The 21,060-nt window shown below is 41.4% G+C and overlaps 3 protein-coding genes and 1 pseudogene across 4 annotated transcripts; all 4 read left to right on the top strand.

The window, feature by feature from the left end:
- The first annotated feature begins 2,653 nt into the window (after positions 1-2,653).
- LOC127010970 (uncharacterized) lies at positions 2,654-4,477 on the top strand. Its single transcript, XM_050887265.1, has one exon. The coding sequence runs from the start codon at positions 2,654-2,656 to the stop codon at positions 4,475-4,477; it is 1,824 nt and encodes a 607-aa protein (XP_050743222.1).
- Positions 4,478-4,993: 516 nt separating this feature from the next.
- On the top strand, positions 4,994-6,759 carry LOC122818143 (uncharacterized; annotated as a pseudogene).
- A 2,844-nt stretch (positions 6,760-9,603) lies between these two features.
- On the top strand, positions 9,604-11,385 carry LOC108030011 (uncharacterized). Its single transcript, XM_017102525.3, has one exon. It carries the CDS (start codon positions 9,604-9,606, stop codon positions 11,383-11,385), a length of 1,782 nt encoding a protein of 593 aa, XP_016958014.3.
- A 4,891-nt stretch (positions 11,386-16,276) lies between these two features.
- LOC108030067 (polypeptide N-acetylgalactosaminyltransferase 1) lies at positions 16,277-20,368 on the top strand. Of its 2 annotated transcripts, XM_017102665.3 has the most exons (4): positions 16,277-16,349; positions 16,433-17,360; positions 18,500-19,021; positions 19,148-20,368. In XM_017102665.3, exons 2-4 carry the CDS (start codon positions 16,702-16,704, stop codon positions 19,767-19,769), a joined length of 1,803 nt encoding a protein of 600 aa, XP_016958154.1. In that variant the 5' UTR covers positions 16,277-16,349; positions 16,433-16,701; the 3' UTR covers positions 19,770-20,368. The 2 variants fall into 2 exon arrangements, with proteins under 2 accessions (XP_016958154.1, XP_016958155.1); XM_017102666.3 differs by lacking the exon at positions 16,277-16,349 and having other exon boundaries at positions 16,372-17,360.
- Positions 20,369-21,060: the final 692 nt, after the last annotated feature.

A 21,060-nucleotide genomic window follows, 5' to 3' on the forward strand; every position in this document is an offset into this window, starting at 1 on the left:
ACCTGGCGTCATTAAGCCTATAGCACCAACTAGCGGCTTAGTGCCGAATTGATAAAAAAAATTGATTTGCTGAAAATTTGATTATATTTGGTTATAACTTTTAAATGAATCGTCCGATATTAATAGTTTAGTGAGCGGGGAACAAACTTGCGCTGCGCAGGAAGCCCTTAGAGTTGAATAAGAGAGTATAACATATTTTCTTTTTTCATTCACGAAGTCATAATTAATATATTATTATTTAGTTTTATTTGGAAAAACTTTTTGCATTAAAAAATTTAAGTTTTGAAAACGAGGGAAAAAGTATAAAAATGTATATTAGTCCTCTTCAACAAGTACTCAATGGGTTAAGAAAAACATTTAACATTTAAAAGAAGTAAGTTAAGAAGTAGTTTCGTTTCAGTGTAGAAGAAACCCGTTAGGAAAAACTAAATAGTTTGGCGAGAAATAGCTAAAACAAGAAAGGAAGTTACCTTCGGCAAGCCGAAGTTTGTATACCCTTGCAGTTATAAGAAATAATCAACTATAGTAAATAATTTTTTTATATAACTAACTAACATAACTAATTATACAATGTTCGTTCCAAGCTTAGAAGGTTATATGTAAAAAACACCGAAGATATAATTTGTATACCCTATAAAGTTTATATATTCTTGATCAGCGTCACAAGACGAGTGGATCTAGCCATGTCCGTCTGTCCGTCCGTTTCTATACAAACTAGTCTCTCAGTTTTAAAGCTATCGGGCTGAAACTTTCCCAGGTTTCTATTGCAGGTAGTATATAAGTCGGAACCAGCCGGATTGGACAACTATATCTTATACTTCCCATAGGAACTATCGGAAACAAAAATTTAAAAAAAATTATATCTTTCGTATTTTTTAACATATACCTTTCTAAGCTTGGATATAACATTTTTAAATTAGTTCTGAATTTCGGATTAAATTTTATCAAAATCGGACGACTATATCATATAGCTCCTATAGTAACACTCTGAAAAATAGTGGTAAAATAATATTGAAAAATTATATCTTCTTTGAATTTCGACTTAAATTTTATCATTATCGGACGGCTATATCATATAGCTGCCATAGGCACGATCGGAAAATTAGTCGGAAAACATGAAACAAAAATTATATCTTTAGTGTTTTTTAACATATAACCTTATAAGCTTTAAAATAACATTTTTTAATTATTTCTGAATTTCGAATTAAATATTAATAAAATCGGACGACTATATCATATAGCTGTCATAGGAACCATCGGATAATTGGTGGGAAATAATGTGAAACAAATTATAGCTTTGGGGCTTTTTGACATATTATCTTATAATATTGGGAATATACATTTTTATATTTTTAAGAATTTCGAATTCAATTCAATTATTTTTTACAAGCTTCGGCTTGCCGAATATAATTTTTTCCCCGATACTTCCTATAGGAGCTATAAGATATAGTTGTCCGATCCGGCTGGTTCCGTCTTATATACTACCTGCAATAGAAAGAAGACTTTTGGGAAAGTTTCAGCCCGATAGCTTTAAAACTGAGAGACTAGTTTGCGTAGAAACGGACTGACAGACGTACGGACAGACAGACGGACAGACGGACTGACAGACGGACATGGCAAGATCGACTCGTTTAGTGACGCTGATCAAGAATAAATATACTTTATGGGGTCGGAAACGTTCCCTTCACTGCGTTGCAAACTTCTGACTAAAATCATTGTACCCTCTGCAAGGGTATAAATATCGACATTTTGTACTCCAGTAATCCCGTCACCCAAATTAAACAATTCGATTGTAAAAAATGTAGAATGTGTATTAATTTAGTAGATCGTAGAATACATTTCAGTCACAATGAACTTTTGTTTGTTGCAAGTGTTATCATCACTATATTTTAACCTCGTTAAGAGGTGTTTTTGACTGATTAGATTCGTCAAAAAGTAGGTAACAGGCAGAAGGAAGCGTTTCCGACCCTATAAAGTATCATAATCAGGATCACTCAGGATCGACTTTTCTGATCCAGCCTTACGTTTTTGGGACAGAGCAAGCGTATTATTAAAAATATTATATTAAAGTTATAAGCAAATAAAGAAATCGACAATAAAGGCGGAGGGACTGATAGACGGACATGACAAGTTCGATTTGGCTAGTGATCCTAATGATTAACATATAAGGGTGTATCGTTTAGGATTGAAACGACCCCTCCTACATGTTACATATTTTTTCATAAAACTAATGTACGTATACACATTAAACGCAATAGATAAACGTATAAACGCTACAGAAATCTGTAATCCAATATTTGAGGGTCATCTTATTTTGCTTGGCAATTATTACTTTGAATGCAAGGCATGTTTGCTAATTATTTCATGAATCCCACAACTAAACCAGAAATTTACCCCTTTCGACATATTGGTAAATGTCAAACAAAGATAAGTAATCTCTTCATATCGACTATTTGTTAAACGCAGGGATGTATGTATTTTTGAACATAACTACCTATTAAATGGTCTATTAAGTTGTCCTTAAACCCTTAGTCTTGTTAGCACAATATGAGAAACATAGAAAGGGCATGCCTGAAAAACAATTACAATCCGGAGGTGTGTAAGGTACAAAAAGTGAGGAACGCACGGAGTTTCCAACAGTTACTTTTGAACCATGGCTTGGTTTATAATTATTATTCTCTGCCTTGGGAGTTTAAAGGCTCAGCTTTTGGACACATCCAACAAAACTGAACCAGACTTAGAGGAGAGATTATTTGGTCTTCTCTTAAGGTTGAAAACGGAGAAAGTGTACGACACCCTATTAATTTATGGGGAGGATTGTGCTTTTCCTTCTCTATCTACAGGATTACAAGTCCCCACAGTGCTTGTTTCTTCGGGTACTACCAACTTCGAGTGGAACTTCAGCAGCCTAACACTTATCCTCAGTTGTGAGTTTCAAGCCGAGAGGGAGCAGAACTACCGCACATTGATGAAGCTGCAACTAGCCAGGCGCCTCATTCTTCTGAAAGGAAATGCAGAACCAGCGACTGTTTGCGACTTCTATTCGAAAAAGGAACAATATAATGTAGCAATGGTGAAGGAAAACTTTGACCAGTTCGGGGTAGTATACTCCTGTCGCCTCTTTCAAGATCGAAACTATGAAAAAGTGAATCTATTCGAGGTTAACCCAATTTTCATAGATCAATTTAGAAACATGCATGGAGCGCCAATTAGAACAATTGCCGACAACTTGGCCCCTCGATCCATGGTTACCCAGGACCCCAGAACCGGGAAAAAGAAGTGGATAGGCTTCGTGGCCAACCTAGTAAACAACTTTATTGAAAAGGTTAACGCAACCATGGATGTGCCGGAAGAGTTGTCTGAGGAGGATGGGAGAGTTTTCTTTGGGAATATTGCTATGTGGGCGGCAAACGACCTTTTGGACATTGGCATGGTCGTGCAGTTTAACTCGGAAATGGCGAACTTTGATACGTTTACCTACCCCTACTTGATGTGCTCTTACTGCTTCATGGTGCCTCTTCCAGATCTGTTACCATACAACGAGGTCTACGGAGTGATCATAGATCGTAGCGTCCTGGGCGTGCTACTTGTCATATTCCTCATCTTCTCGGTGATGCTGAAATACATCCAGCAAAGGTCCTTTCGCGATCTAAGCCTGACTAGAATCCTGATGAACGATGTATGCTTCAGGGGGTTTTTGGCCCAGCCTTTTCCCTTTCCCCGCCAATCAAACAGAAAACTGAAGCTGATCTGCTTGCTCCTGTGCTTCGCCAGCCTTATGACCACATCCATGTACGGCGCCTACCTGCAGACCTTCCTGTATAGTCCGCCCTTCGAGCCTATGGTACGTACATTTAGCGATTTTAAAAAGTCCAGATACAAGGTTGCTGTGAACTCGATCGCAATGGACATGTTGCGCTTCCAGAAGAATCATAAGCTAAATAAAGCAGGCAAAGAACGGATTGAGGTCTTTAACGACCAAGAGTTCGTAGACCTGCGAGGGGCTTTTGACAACGAATATATCTTTCCGGTGACCAGTGTGCTTTGGGGCATTTACAATGAGCAGCAAAAGCTCTTTCACCATCCAGTGTTTTACTACTCAGATGATTTCTGCCTCAGCCAGTACAGCATATTGAGTTTTCCCATAAGGCGCCACCTCCCCTATCGCGATCTCTTCGAAGAGCACATCCTGCGTCAGACGGAGTTCGGACTCCTAAAACACTGGATCAGTCAAGGCTTTTCGGATATGCTCAGGCTGAAACTGGTGTCGTACACGGATTTTAGCGAACCGCCGGATGATGAGCTGGAAATCTGTATAGATGATCTGTACTGGGTTCTGGGCGTGTATGCCTTGGGATTGAGTATCAGTTGCTGTTGCTTTGCACTGGAGGTTTTGGGATCTTCAAACTGTTGGACCCGTTTAAAGGAAAAGATTTACAAAAAGATTGTAAAGAATTTTGTCAGAGATCATAAATAAATGCATGAATAAAACTAAAAAGTTGGCTTATTCCGATAAAATATATATGTACCTTAAAGGGTCGAAATGGCTTCTTCTACTTTGCGATGAAACTAAGGTACCATTTTTTACAAATAATGTTGTATTTAAATGCAACCATTAACCATTAAAACCGATGTAGCCAATAGAGTCCGTTGAGATCTCGAAAAATATAAAAGCTATATTTCGGTTTCGGAAACTGTTCCAGTTCCGGTTACTCATATTGAATCCCCCATCTTAACCAGGAGTTTACCCCCTTGATACATATAACACAAAGATAAGAAATGCCTTCAAATCATCTATTTGTTCAGCGCATGGTACACATTTTTTTTGAAATGATACTACCTATTAAATGGAACATGGGCTTAAGAACTTAGTCTTGTTAACACAATATGAGAAACATAAAAATGGCATGCCAAACGCACATTTACAATCCAAAGGCGTGTAAGGTACAAAAAGTGAGGAACAAGCGGAATTTCAAACAGTTAATATTAGACCATGGCTTGGCTTATAATCATTCATCTCTGCCTTGGGAGTTTAAAGGCTCAGTTTTTGGACACATCCAACAAAACTGAACCGGACTTAGAGGAGAGATTGCTTGGCCTTCTCTTAAGGTTGAAAACGGAGAAAGTTTTCAACACCCTTTTAATTTATGAGGAGGATTGCGCTTTTCCTTCTCTATCTAGAGGATTACACATCCCCACAGTGCTGGTTACTTCGGGTACTACCAACTTCGAGTGGAACTTCAGCAGCCTAACACTTATCCTCAGTTGTGAGTTTCAAGCCGAGAGGGAGCAGAACTACCGCACATTGATGAAGCTGCAGCTAGCCAGGCGCCTCATTCTTCTGAAAGGAAATGCAGAACCAGCGACTGTTTGCGACTTCTATTCGAAAAAGGAACAATATAATGTAGCAATGGTGAAGGAAAACTTTGACCAGTTCGGGGTAGTATACTCCTGTCGCCTCTTTCAAGATCGAAACTATGAAAAAGTGAATCTATTCGAGGTTAACCCAATTTTCATTGAACAATTTAAAAACATGCATGGAGCGCCGATCAGATCGTTTCCAGACCATTCTCCACCTTGATGCATGGCGTTCCCGGATCCCAAAACTGGCGAAGAAAAATATATGGGCTTCGTGGCCAATTTGCTGAACAATTTCGTTAAAAAGGTTAATGCTACCATCTCAATGCAGATGCATTTGGCAGACAACAAAGAGGATATATCTTTTGTAAACATTACGAATTGGGCCTCGGAAGATCTTCTGGATATTGGCATGAGCGAAGCACTGTCCTTCAGAATGTCGAACTTCGATACGATCTCCTATCCGTACCTGATGGGCTCCGTCTGCTTCATGTGTCCTCTACCGAATAAAATGCCTTTCAGTGACATCTACTTGGCGATCGTGGATCAAGCAGTCCTGATTGTGCTCTTTGTAGTATTCTGTATTATCTCGGTAATGGTGATCTACATACAGAAAAAATCCTGGCGAGCTCTTAGCTTCACCGGCGTTCTGATGAACGACATCTGCGTCAGGGCATTTTTGGCCTAACCTTATCCCTTTCCCCGTCAGTCCAGCAGAAAACTAAAACTGATTTTTATGTTCTTCTGTTTCTCTAGTGTAATTATAACCTCCATGTATACGTCCTACCTGCAGGCTTTTCTACGGACTCCACCAGTCGATCCGATTATGACGACCTTTGCGGATGTAGAGAAATCCCGGTACAAGATAGCCATAGCCTCTTACGATATGGATGCGGTGCAATCTTTAAACGTCAGCGAGGAGCAGGTAGTGGTAGTTGACCACAGTAAATTCAGCCACTTGAGAGGTACTTTTAACGACAACTTCATCTACCCGGTGACCGCAAATCGCTGGATTACCTTTGCCAAGCAACAGAATAACTTTGCGCACCCACTGTTCTACTACTCAGACACACTCTGTGTAAAGTATTTCGACATATTAAGCTTTCCTTTAAGACGACACTTGCCGTTCCGCGATCTCTTCGAGGAGCACATGCTGCGACAGAAGGAGTTCGGCCTAACGAAGCTATGGCTCGATAGAAGCTTCTTGAATATGTTAAGGTTAAATTATACATCCCTTGAAGATTTCAGTCCGCTCCCTCCGAATAAATGCATTGAAGTTCACAACCTGTTCTGGATTTTTTGCCTGTACTTTGCTGGAGTGCGCCTGTTTTTTTTATCCTGGAGCTAATAACACCCCTAATCCGCTGCAGACGACTAACCATTTTAAGTGATAAAGGATAAATAATTAATAAGTAAATCTCCTCAGCCTTTATTACACTTTTGCACTCCTATATTATAACGTTTCTCTCAGTAAACTGAATTAAAATAAAAAGTTACTCTTTCTTGGCTAGACCTGTTAATAAATAACTATTCAGCCTCACACATTGGTGTCGGTAAAAAAAATAGTTTTATGTATAGCGCATCCTTGCGCTACCTGGCGTCATTAAGCCTATAGCACCAACTAGCGGCTTAGTGCCGAATTGATAAAAAAAATTGATTTTCTGAAAATTTGATTATATTTGGTTATAACTTTTAAATGAATCGTCCGATATTAATAGTTTAGTGAGCGGGGAACAAACTTGCGCTGCGCAGGAAGCCCTTAGAGTTGAATAAGAGAGTATAACATATTTTCTTTTTTCATTCACGAAGTCATAATTAATATATTATTATTTAGTTTTATTTGGAAAAACTTCTTGCATTAAAAAATTTAAGTTTTGAAAACGAGGGAAAAAGTATAAAAATGTATATTAGTCCTCTTCAACAAGTACTCAATGGGTTAAGAAAAACATTTAACATTTAAAAGAAGTAAGTTAAGAAGTAGTTTCGTTTCAGTGTAGAAGAAACCCGTTAGGAAAAACTAAATAGTTTGGCGAGAAATAGCTAAAACAAGAAAGGAAGTTACCTTCGGCAAGCCGAAGTTTGTATACCCTTGCAGTTATAAGAAATAATCAACTATAGTAAATAATTTTTTTATATAACTAACTAACATAACTAATTATACAATGTTCGTTCCAAGCTTAGAAGGTTATATGTAAAAAACACCGAAGATATAATTTGTATACCCTATAAAGTTTATATATTCTTGATCAGCGTCACAAGACGAGTGGATCTAGCCATGTCCGTCTGTCCGTCCGTTTCTATACAAACTAGTCTCTCAGTTTTAAAGCTATCGGGCTGAAACTTTCCCAGGTTTCTATTGCAGGTAGTATATAAGTCGGAACCAGCCGGATTGGACAACTATATCTTATACTTCCCATAGGAACTATCGGAAACAAAAATTTAAAAAAAATTATATCTTTCGTATTTTTTAACATATACCTTTCTAAGCTTGGATATAACATTTTTAAATTAGTTCTGAATTTCGGATTAAATTTTATCAAAATCGGACGACTATATCATATAGCTCCTATAGTAACACTCTGAAAAATAGTGGTAAAATAATATTGAAAAATTATATCTTCTTTGAATTTCGACTTAAATTTTATCATTATCGGACGGCTATATCATATAGCTGCCATAGGCACGATCGGAAAATTAGTCGGAAAACATGAAACAAAAATTATATCTTTAGTGTTTTTTAACATATAACCTTATAAGCTTTAAAATAACATTTTTTAATTATTTCTGAATTTCGAATTAAATATTAATAAAATCGGACGACTATATCATATAGCTGTCATAGGAACCATCGGATAATTGGTGGGAAATAATGTGAAACAAATTATAGCTTTGGGGCTTTTTGACATATTATCTTATAATATTGGGAATATACATTTTTATATTTTTAAGAATTTCGAATTCAATTCAATTATTTTTTACAAGCTTCGGCTTGCCGAATATAATTTTTTCCCCGATACTTCCTATAGGAGCTATAAGATATAGTTGTCCGATCCGGCTGGTTCCGTCTTATATACTACCTGCAATAGAAAGAAGACTTTTGGGAAAGTTTCAGCCCGATAGCTTTAAAACTGAGAGACTAGTTTGCGTAGAAACGGACTGACAGACGTACGGACAGACAGACGGACAGACGGACTGACAGACGGACATGGCAAGATCGACTCGTTTAGTGACGCTGATCAAGAATAAATATACTTTATGGGGTCGGAAACGTTCCCTTCACTGCGTTGCAAACTTCTGACTAAAATCATTGTACCCTCTGCAAGGGTATAAATATCGACATTTTGTACTCCAGTAATCCCGTCACCCAAATTAAACAATTCGATTGTAAAAAATGTAGAATGTGTATTAATTTAGTAGATCGTAGAATACATTTCAGTCACAATGAACTTTTGTTTGTTGCAAGTGTTATCATCACTATATTTTAACCTCGTTAAGAGGTGTTTTTGACTGATTAGATTCGTCAAAAAGTAGGTAACAGGCAGAAGGAAGCGTTTCCGACCCTATAAAGTATCATAATCAGGATCACTCAGGATCGACTTTTCTGATCCAGCCTTACGTTTTTGGGACAGAGCAAGCGTATTATTAAAAATATTATATTAAAGTTATAAGCAAATAAAGAAATCGACAATAAAGGCGGAGGGACTGATAGACGGACATGACAAGTTCGATTTGGCTAGTGATCCTAATGATTAACATATAAGGGTGTATCGTTTAGGATTGAAACGACCCCTCCTACATGTTACATATTTTTTCATAAAACTAATGTACGTATACACATTAAACGCAATAGATAAACGTATAAACGCTACAGAAATCTGTAATCCAATATTTGAGGGTCATCTTATTTTGCTTGGCAATTATTACTTTGAATGCAAGGCATGTTTGCTAATTATTTCATGAATCCCACAACTAAACCAGAAATTTACCCCTTTCGACATATTGGTAAATGTCAAACAAAGATAAGTAATCTCTTCATATCGACTATTTGTTAAACGCAGGGATGTATGTATTTTTGAACATAACTACCTATTAAATGGTCTATTAAGTTGTCCTTAAACCCTTAGTCTTGTTAGCACAATATGAGAAACATAGAAAGGGCATGCCTGAAAAACAATTACAATCCGGAGGTGTGTAAGGTACAAAAAGTGAGGAACGCACGGAGTTTCCAACAGTTACTTTTGAACCATGGCTTGGTTTATAATTATTATTCTCTGCCTTGGGAGTTTAAAGGCTCAGCTTTTGGACACATCCAACAAAACTGAACCAGACTTAGAGGAGAGATTATTTGGTCTTCTCTTAAGGTTGAAAACGGAGAAAGTGTACGACACCCTATTAATTTATGGGGAGGATTGTGCTATTCCTTCTCTATCTACAGGATTACAAGTCCCCACAGTGCTTGTTTCTTCGGGTACTACCAACTTCGAGTGGAACTTCAGCAGCCTAACACTTATCCTCAGTTGTGAGTTTCAAGCCGAGAGGGAGCAGAACTACCGCACATTGATGAAGCTGCAACTAGCCAGGCGCCTTATTCTTCTGAAAGGGAATGCACAACCAGCGACTGTTTGCGACTTCTATTCGAAAAAGGAACAATATAATATAGCAATGGTGAAGGAAAACTTTGACCAGTTCGGGGTAGTATACTCCTGTCGCCTATTTCAAGATCGACGCTACGAAGAAATAAATCTATTCGAAGGGAGCCCGATTTTCATAGAACAGTTCAGAAACATGCATGGAGCGCCGATCAGATCGTTTCCAGACCTGTCACCACCTGAATGCATGGCGTACCTGGACCCCAAAACTGGCGAAGAAAAGTACACGGGCTACGTGGCCAGTGTGCTGAATAACTTTGCTAAGAAAGTTAATGCTACCATCTCAATGCAGATGCATTTGGCAGAGAACAAAGAGGATATATCTTTTGTAAACATTACGAATTGGGCCTCGGAAGATCTTCTGGATATTGGCATGAGCGAAGCACTGTCCTTCAGAATGTCGAACTTCGATACGATCTCCTATCCGTACCTGATGGGTTCCTTCTGCTTCATGTGCCCTCTACCGGATAAAATGCCTTTCAGTGACATCTACTTGGCGATCGTGGATCAAGCAGTCCTGATTGTGCTCTTTGTAGTATTCTGTATTATCTCAGTAATGGTGATCTACATACAGAAAAAATCCTGGCGAGCTCTTAGCTTCACCGGCGTTCTGATGAACGACATCTGCGTGAGGGCATTTTTGGCCCAACCTTATCCCTTTCCCCGTCACCTTAATGGAAAACTAAAACTTATTTTTATAGTCATCTGCTTCTCTAGTGTAATTACCACCACCATGTACACGTCCTACCTGCAGGCATTGCTATGGGCTCCACCAGTCGATCCATTTATGACTTCCTTTGCGGATGTAGAGAAATCCCGGTACATGATGGCCATAAACATATACGATGTAGGTGCAGTGCAATCCTTGAACGTCAGCGAGGAGCAGGTAGTGGTACTTGACTACCCCGAATTCACTCACTTGAGGGACACTTTTAATGACAACTTTATATACCCGGTAACCGCAAATCGCTGGATGACCTTCGCCAAGCAACAGAATAACTTTGCAAGTCCCATGTTCTACTACTCAGAAGCACTCTGTGTAAATTACTTTGACGTCTTAAGCTTTCCCTTAAGACGACACTTGCCGTACCGCGATCTCTTCGAGGAGCACATGCTGCGACAGAAGGAGTTCGGCCTAACGAAGCTATGGCTCGATAGAAGCTTCTTGAATATGTTAAGATTAAATTATACATCCCTTAAAGATTTCAGTCCGCCTGCCCCGGAGGATTGCATAGAAGTACACAATCTGTACTGGATATTTGTCATGTACTTCACTGGGTTGGGCCTCGGTGGATTTTGTTTTATCCTGGAGCTAATAACCCCTTTACGCCCCTGGAGACGATTTCGACTACTTCAGCGATTAAGGATTAAAAATTAACAAGGAAATATTTTAGTTTTTTTTTTAATTCTTGCATCGTAACAATTAAACTTTTTCCCCAGTAAGCTGTGTTAAAATAAAACATTACCCTTTCTCGGCTACCCTCACTACGGTCTACCTTTAACGAAGCCCAAGGGGGGTTCACCAATGCCTCGGTGAATTTATTTCATGTATACATGGATGTTATAAAATATGTAGGCAAAAGGATTTTTAATACTCAATGTTGTTTTAAAGTTATAGCAATGAGAAGGAGTGCACGGCAGAACGGTCAAGGGAAATCTTAAACATTCCAGGGCGTCAATTTCGAAACCAAATTTTTTTAAACAAGAAGTCGCCATATCTCAGAGCTGATAACTTTCATATTAAAAGAATATAGAAGGAATGCAAACATGAGGGAAGTATGGAGAGATCACCTCACTTTATACTTTTTCCTTCAACTATTTACTCGTCAATTATATAAAAGGGAAATGAGATTAATATTTAATCCGACTGCAGGAAATATGAGTATTTTAAAGGCAACTATTAATTAAATAAACAATGCAAAAGCGGGTACTTTAAACCGCCGTGTAATTGTAATTTAAGATAATGAAAACGTAAAAAAGGCATGTCTGACGAACATTTGTGGGGACAATCCAATGCTGTATTCAGAATAAATAAGGAAGAACGCTATAGTCGAGTGTCTCGAGTATCAAATACCCGTAAGCTTAAGGGAAAAAAAGGGAAATCGAAATGAATGAAAAAAAAGTATACCTTATACCTTATACTTTAGCACAGAGTGAACATCAAAGTGGTCAAGAACTTGATTTTAATATTGTTGTTTTAATATTATTGTTTAATAGCAGAACTCCCAAAAAGTGTCCCCATTTTCTAGGTGTCAGAAAAATATCATTAACGAAGGACCCTTTGAAAAATGAATTATAGTTTATTCTTCTTATTCAATTTATTGAAAGGATGGGGCTTTTCCTTCCCTATTCACAGGATTACTGGTACCACCAACTTAAAGTATAGAAGAATGTATATATATTCCCTAGATCATGATCAACAATATGTATACTTTATACTTTTGCATAGAAAGATCATGGAAGTGGTTGAGGGATTGATACGAATGTTGTTGTATAAATAGCCTTTTTCTTTGTTTTAATCGTAACATTTTGCTGTGTTGCAATATTGCCGATTTAAATTGAAAAGTTTCGCTACCATGTCTAAACCAATTCCGCTCAACCTTCGCCAAAGCCACAGGCAAACAAAGAAACGTTGAATTGGGATTAACCACCTCCGCACAATAAATGATAGCGGATATGGAGACGCAGCGGTTATCGTGGCGCTGTTATTCAAATGAATTCGAATCCGAATCATCACATCGGAGGTTGCCAACATTGAGACAATGCTCAATTTGGGTTGTCGATCGATACGCGATATTGATTTTGATTCGGGTTTAAAAGACAGTCGTCCCTATCTACAGCTGTCCATCGACGATGCGATTGTGAAAACGCCTGCGAAATGGACGAAATGTGCATTCCACTAGATATGATGAGTCGAAGCCCAGTGAACTGGGCAAATATGCGATGACATCTCACATGATTGGCTCTTACATAAATATGACCATAAACAGACGACAATGCGGGTGTCTCAGCAGGGCCCGGGGATTATGCAAAACCCGAAATGACTACCGACATAAAGCCGCCACAGTTTGTGCGTTTTTGGAGATCTGTGCATATTTGATACGAAATCAAATTACTTGGTTCGTCACTTTGGCGCCACTTTTGACGCGTGCTGATTGGACCTAGGGCACTGGGGATCCAAATCGGACTTGGATGTGGATGGGGCATTGGGCAACCGGTTAACCCCCAAGCGTTTTAGTGGGTGAGACAATGGCTGGGCATTGTCATTGCCAAGCCGTTGGCATCGAGAAATCTTTCACTTTCGATTTAGTTGTAAACGAAGTTCCCCTTTTTAAAATCGGTCGAAATGGATCATAAATCACGCTCGAAAACGTATGATAATGTGGCATCATTACGCTTCCCAGGCTGATCAATTTGTCATGGGAAGTCGCGGACTTGCTCCAGCTCCGATCCGATGACTCGGATGGGATTAGATCCGACTCCGACCTGTGCTCATCCTCTCGCGCTGACGAAACCAGCAATCCAGTCCAGCAATCAGCAACCATCGCAGTTGCCCAACCTTTTGACATTTGCAAGGCTTTCGAGGCATAACGAAAGTGGCAGACAGACCATAATAGTAATCCGTAAAATCTATGGCAAACATTTTTCGATTGCTCCCCCAATACCGATCCCAATCCCAATCCCCATTCTGTTATTATCCGCCGTTGACTGCCCATTTCCATTGATGGATGGTGATCGTTAGTCGAGCATTTCTTGGCAGGCTGTGTGATCTTCAGGGTCATTTAGAGTTAATAGATTTCTGTGGCCCGAGTCATTATGGCGGGCACCTTAGCCGCAGCCGTCGGCTCACATGTGGAACAATGTGTGGTCTTTAACTTGTTGTTTTTAACCCCTTTATTTTATTGTGCCTGCGCGCTTTAATGAGACCTCGTTGGGGGCTTCAGCCGCACTCATTATTGAATAGAGTAATTTTCAAAAATTATTTATCGAGCACTTCTGCTATTTACCCAAACGTATTCGCGGGCTCTTGAAGGCGGCTTGGGCTTTCAATCCGGTTGCGGCCCATAACACTTTAGAGCCACTAATTCGACCTCAGGCCATTAAGCATTTCACAAATGTGCTGAAAATGCATAATTTTCGGTGGCGATAATAAAAGAGTATTTCAAATTTAGGAGGTGTTAATTTTTTCGACCGAAGAAACTAATCTGTTTCAATGCCGGACTCGCTGCATTTTTACAAACTAGTATTTTGAGGTCGCACACGAAATGAAATTCCAAAATCTCGTCTCGTATCTCCCGTCTTTCTGCTCTGTCTTCATGCTCTTTTTTCTGCTCGGTAAGGTGACTAAAACAAAGGCCCCCGCCAAGCAGCTCCATCCCACTGCGCCCACAGAGCCCCCAAAGTAATTTATTTCCTTCCTAGTTTTTGTCGCTCAGAGCCATTAGGGAGTTTTAGCGAAGATTGGCAAAACAGTTGCCAGCTTTCAGCGGCTAAAATCTTCCCACAAACAAAACGGCTCCGACGACTCCGAAACTCCAATTACCATGGCTCTGGAGCACTTTGAACTTTAATTTGGCTGCTGGGTCGCCGATCGGGCCGGTGGCGCCTCCCGCAGCGACACCCATGCGTATACGTAACGTATTAATTATGCGGCCCAGAGCTCAGCTAAGCCAAAACACCCAAAAACACCAGCTCGCAGTTGAGGTTCGTACGTTAATTAGCCAGATTAATCACATGGCTCTGCCGAACGGGGCTAGTCTTGTTGGCTTCTACTCGAGGCATTACAAAATGAAAGTCGCCTGATGAGAACCCCACTCGGCCAGAATTCAAATGAGATTTAAACAAGCCGCAGCGACACATTGGCAACATGTGGTTGCATGTTTGGGCCAAGAGGCGGAGCACCAAGTTTTCAGCGGGAAACCCATTTGTCTCGCCTTAACAACAAATGAACATGCCATCTGTGCATTAAGTGCCGCGGCAAAAGTGTCAAGTGCGGCAGTCAGTCGGTCAGTCCCTTTCGAAAACGAGTGCTCGAGTGCAGGAAGCTTTGATTGAAATGTCCGCTTATTTAAGAAATTAACGTGACAACTGGCGCGGAATGTGCGGGGGGTTGCGTGCTTATCGGTTGTAGTTTAGATACAGTTTTAATGTTCACGCTTAAAATAAGATGCAATCTAACTAACCGACCCTATAATTTTACCATGTTACCCTACATGTTGTTCTAAACGGCGTGCAAAATGATTAAATTATGTATTGCTTTACTAGCTATTTCGAGTTGTAGGGCTTGAGTAGGTTCCTGATTTTAGCATAGGATAGCAGGAGAACAATTTTTGTTAGTGGTTACTTCAGGGTTTTAAAGGCGAATACTGAAACACTTGGCTACAAAGGGATCCATTGTGTAAAAGATGTAAAAACTTAATGGTCTCCAAGATAAGCATATTTTGCTCTAATATCAATTAATAAAGTCAGAAAAGGTACTAAAAAATCGGTACCAAAGTACGTTTTTTTTTAGCCACTTCAAGTTTTCAGAAGAACACATCTATAAATATAAATAGTAAATTTAAACAATTATGATTTAGAATCACATAAATATTTTTTACTTACAATATAATTTATAATTATTTGGCTTAGAATATTAAAATTTTATAGTAGTTTTGAATTTAGCCGCCGATAATATGGACATAATTAAAATTATCGGAAAATCCCAGGAGAGTTTATCGGCTGCAGGAGGGTGTCAACGTTTAAGTAGACTTTTATAATTTTAACGATCGGAAGTGTGTACTTGCTATGTCAGGCGAGTGTCTCCGCTATTGGACGGTACAGTAAGTCAGATTAACGTACCTAAAAATTGTAATGTTAAAAAATTCAACCTATTACAAATTTAACAGTGCTGTCTAACACTTAGAATCATCTTTTATTCTAAGATTTTACAAAACTAAAAGTAGGATAACAATATTTTTCATAACTGTACAATTATGGAAAAACAACTTATAAATGCATGTATGCTTAAAAATTTCCCTCCATACATTATTAATTATTTTTAGCCATAATTCAGAGTTCTCCCAAGTTTGAGCTAACATTTGAGTTACATTGGGTTAAATTGGTTAGCAGTGCGATACAACTCGAGTAAGACTGTTAACAGCGAGCTAGGACTTGATCGAAATCAACAAGCAATCAAATGTGGCGGGGGTGTGTATCGGCTACGTTGGGAAGGTGTCTCCGCTATTTCCGGTGTGTGTATCGAATGCACTCCACTTCCTAGCGATGGGCTACCCTCGATACCACCGAAAACATCGCCACCGAAGAGAAGCAACAGCCGTGGAGCAAAAAAAACATGCCAGAGTAAGTTTTCGTTGTTTTTTATTGTTGTTGTTGCTCCTTTTGTTGTTGGGCCCGTCGCGCTTAGAATTAATATTTCCATTTAGTCTAGTTTAAGCCACTCCACACAGCGGCGGTGCGCGGCGCTAAACGGCAAGCGAGCAGAAACTGGAATTGGAATCGGAATTGGAACTGTGGGCAACCGAGAGCCACGCACCATACATATGTGTCTGCCTTTTCGCCAGCGAATCGCGGAGTTAAATGATTGAGTAGTGGACAATACCGGACAGCGAGATCCGCGGAGCCACGTTTGCGTGGAACTCAACCCAGTGCTTACTACCTCAGAACCCAGACGCCAAGCCCACCTTGAGCCAACATGCTGCCTCGGTTCCGCTCCTTCTACGGCAAGCTGATCATCTTCATCCTGGTCGCCCTGTGCTTCATCCTCTACAGCAAGGTGCAGCAGAACGGCGCGCCCGAGGAGCCGGTGGCTCCACCAGTCCGGGCGGCCGCACTGCGGGGCCACGGACGCGAGCACTTCGAGGCGTACAGCGACAGCGAGAACGAGATCGCCAGGCCGGCCACGCAGTCGCCCTACGAGCAGATCATCCAGCTGGACCTCCAGAAACAGAGGCTGGGGCTCGGTGAACAGGGCGTGGCGGTGCACCTCTCGGGCGCCGCCAAGGAGCGCGGCGATGCCATCTACAAGAAGATCGCCCTCAACGAGGAGCTCAGCGAACAGCTGTCCTACAACCGCAGTGTCGGCGACCACCGGAATCCCCTGTGCGCCAAGCAGCGCTACGACGCCGCCTCCCTGCCCACCGCCAGTGTGATCATCATCTTCTTCAACGAACCCTACTCCGTGCTGCTGCGCACGGTGCACAGCACGCTGAGCACCTGCAACGAGAAGGCTCTGAAGGAGATCATCCTGGTGGACGACGGCAGCGACAACGTTGAGCTGGGCGCCAAGCTGGACTACTACGTTCGCACGCGCATTCCCGCCGGCAAGGTCACCATCCTGCGGCTCAAGAACCGGTGAGTAAGGGGGTACCGACTGGGAAACCCCAAGCATAGAGATAAGACTTGATATTTGCCTGATAAGGAATTAATTCATATTAATAATTATCAAGAGGTTTTGCTGATCCTTCTACTTCTTGGCTAAAATGCATATCAAAGAGGAACATATTTTAATTTTTTTGCAAGACCTTTCAAGATAAGGGTTTAAAACTTTATAGAGATAGTAATTAATATTTGACCACGGTTATTCGCTGCATTAATAGACTATATATAAACGACGCTTGCTGTTTATAAACACGAATTTAATATTTCCCAGAATGGTTCTGTTAAAGTAAACAAGAGCGAATTATAAATATGTTTTCAATGTGAAAAGTATGCGGGAAAAGTATGAAATTTAGCACCTGAGCAATCAGAAAAGCTACTGAAACTTAAGATGTGATAAGACGTAAATAAAATTGGATTGGCTTATTCACTATTGATATGACCTTTGGTATATGCAAATAATGTGTGATAAACTTCAAAGCATGCGTTCCGTTCTCGTCGGGTAGAAATACATAGTATTTACACTGGCTTGGAACTCAAAACTCTTTTAGCTCAACCAAATAGAAATCGAAATGAGGACTTATGGTATTTTCAACTTTCATATTCTTAGCTGGGCATCAGTCATAGAAATCAGAAATAAGACACCTAGATTCCCCCATTATTGCCAATAGACGGGGAAAAGTTCAGCAATCCGGCTAATCGAATCGCTGGCGGCTTGAACTCATTTGAATAACTTGTTTGCCCTGTCAGACGCGCATGGAGCATCTTCTTTTTGGCCAGAACCACCGACAAACGCTCAAAAACCCAAAACTAAAGACTGAAAACTGAAAACGAAAAATGAAGAGAAAACCAGTTCGTCAAGTTACGATTATGTGTGTTGGACTTGACTTTTTGTAACTCCCAGACTCGGTTTCTGCGCGCATTACACTCGGCAGCCCGCGAGCTTTGCAGACTTTCTGCTGACTTCACGCGGCTGGGGCCATGTAGGATGGTGTTGATCGTGCTTGGCAGACGATCGAAGGTTTTCGGTTGACCCAATAAATTTGTATTGTTTTTTCCCCTCTCTTTTGCCCTTCACATAGCTAAAGAAAGTGTTTGCCTCTCTCGATTTTCAGATTGGGTCTGATTCGGGCCCGGTTAGCCGGCGCTCGAATTGCCACGGGGGATGTGCTCATCTTCCTGGACGCCCACTGCGAGGGCAATATTGGCTGGTGCGAGCCTCTGCTGCAGCGCATCAAGGAGTCCCGGACGAGTGTCCTGGTGCCCATCATCGATGTCATCGATGCCAACGACTTTCAGTACAGCACCAATGGCTACAAGTCCTTCCAGGTGGGCGGATTCCAGTGGAACGGCCACTTTGACTGGATCAACCTGCCGGAGCGGGAGAAGCAGCGCCAGCGACGCGAGTGCAAGCAGGAGCGGGAGATCTGCCCGGCCTACAGCCCCACCATGGCCGGCGGCCTGTTCGCCATGGACCGACGCTACTTCTGGGAGGTGGGCAGCTACGACGAGCAGATGGACGGCTGGGGCGGCGAGAACCTGGAGATGTCGTTCCGCATCTGGCAGTGCGGCGGCACCATCGAGACGATTCCCTGCTCCCGCGTGGGCCACATTTTCCGCGACTTCCATCCCTACAAGTAAGACATATTTGTATACACAAAATTTATGGTCAAAACCGACCCTCAAATCGGATTAATAGTTATCTGTGATCTCTGGCATTATCTTTGTCTGTATTATAATGGGCTCATTTAAATGCATTTTAGATTCCCCAACGATCGCGACACACACGGCATCAACACTGCCCGCATGGCGCTGGTGTGGATGGATGAGTACATCAACATATTCTTCCTCAACCGGCCGGACCTGAAGTTCCACGCGGACATTGGCGATGTGACCCACCGCACGATGCTGCGCAAGAAGCTACGCTGCAAGAGCTTCGAGTGGTACCTGAAGAACATCTATCCGGAGAAGTTCGTGCCCACCCAGGACGTGCAGGGCTGGGGCAAGGTGCGCGCCGTCAACTCCAACATCTGCCTGGACGATCTGCTGCAGAACAACGAGAAGCCCTACAACGCCGGTCTGTATCCCTGCGGAAAGTTGCTGCAAAAGTCGCAGCTGTTCTCCTTCACCAACTCGCAGGTGCTGCGCAACGAGCTGAGCTGTGCGACCGTGCAGCACAGCGAGTCCCCACCGTACCGGGTGGTGATGGTGCCCTGCATGGAGAACGACGAGTTCAACGAGCAGTGGCGCTACGAGCGCCAGCACATCATCCACAGCAACACGGGCCTGTGCCTGGACCACAAGGGCCTCAAGAGCCTGGACGACGCGCAGGTGGCGCCTTGCGATCCCCACTCGGAGTCCCAGCGATGGACCATCGAGCACTGAGCGGACTGGGCGGAGCGGGGGAACGGGATGGGGACCAAACCAAGTGAGAGATACTGACTAACGCCGACTGAACGGAACTCGAATTCAAGTTAGAACAACCCTTTGTAAATACCTAAATCGAATGCTAGAATTATATATTTTCTGTACACCTCACCGTGTATGATAAGGCGAACCGGGGTAGCTAGTGCAAATCAATCTAATGGAATCAAATCAAAAGAAGACAAACAAACCCAGCAAATCAAACGCAAACGAGTCATTTGGAAAGCTAATAACAATTAACTGTGTGTTGTGTACTTTGTGTGTATAAATATAAGTAGAGCAGTTGTAAGGATAGAGTGTCGGAGCATCCTATGTAAATGATATAGTCGCCATGTGATCATGTAATCATGTAAGGATGTCGGGCGGGGTGTGGAACGATTGCATTCCATGGCCGAGGGATTCAACAAGGAGCTCTCCCTCGCGAGAGCCCCAGCAATAACCAACTATGTAAACTGTAAACTAAAAGTGTTGTAAGCATTTATCTACTAACATAACGACCTTTGCCATTTGTTTTCATGAATAAAACACTTCCGACTGGGAGGTGCACATCTTCAAGCGAACCACTAGCCTCATTCAGCGGAGCCCTCTGGGCCGGAGGCGATGGCCCCACAAAACGTAACAGGTTGCTGGCAGCGAAGGTCGAGTTCGGGGCTATTATCGCCACCGCTGCTACTTGTTGACCCAGCCGCAACAAGTGCCCATTCAGCCCCCAGCTGTTAAATTAAAGCCAACTCAGTGAATTATATCCATTGCATGTTTGTATATTTCTGTATTTATAGGTATAAGTACATATTCATATTCCGTTTTGTTTTTTGTTTGTTGAAGTTTTCGAAATTGCTGATTACGCGTGTGTTTTTGTTAATTTCTCTGGCGTGCTTGCATTAAAATACTTAAATTGGAGTAAAACAATTGTAAATTACTAAAATTATCTTTATGGTTCCGCTGCTGACACCTAATATTTTTTATTCTAGACTGTTTTGTATTCGCAACCACATGGGGAGGGGAACTCAGCTGAATTATCTGTACTTACAAGGCGAACGAAACGAACCAAGTGCATCAACAATGGTCTGGCTCCGTGCGTCTGTTTGTGTGTCGTGATAAAGCAGATCTAGAATATGGCTTAGTTTATTCATTAACTCGTGACTGAACTTCTTGGATAGTTTATTTAACGGCGGATGGTGTAATAACATTTATTCGTTGACCGTGCTAAAAGCTCTAAGAGTGCGCAAACTTACGAGTAGACTTCTTCGAA

Source organism: Drosophila biarmipes, chromosome 2R (genome assembly GCF_025231255.1).
Source record: "Drosophila biarmipes strain raj3 chromosome 2R, RU_DBia_V1.1, whole genome shotgun sequence".
Classification (NCBI taxonomy): domain Eukaryota; kingdom Metazoa; phylum Arthropoda; class Insecta; order Diptera; family Drosophilidae; genus Drosophila; species Drosophila biarmipes.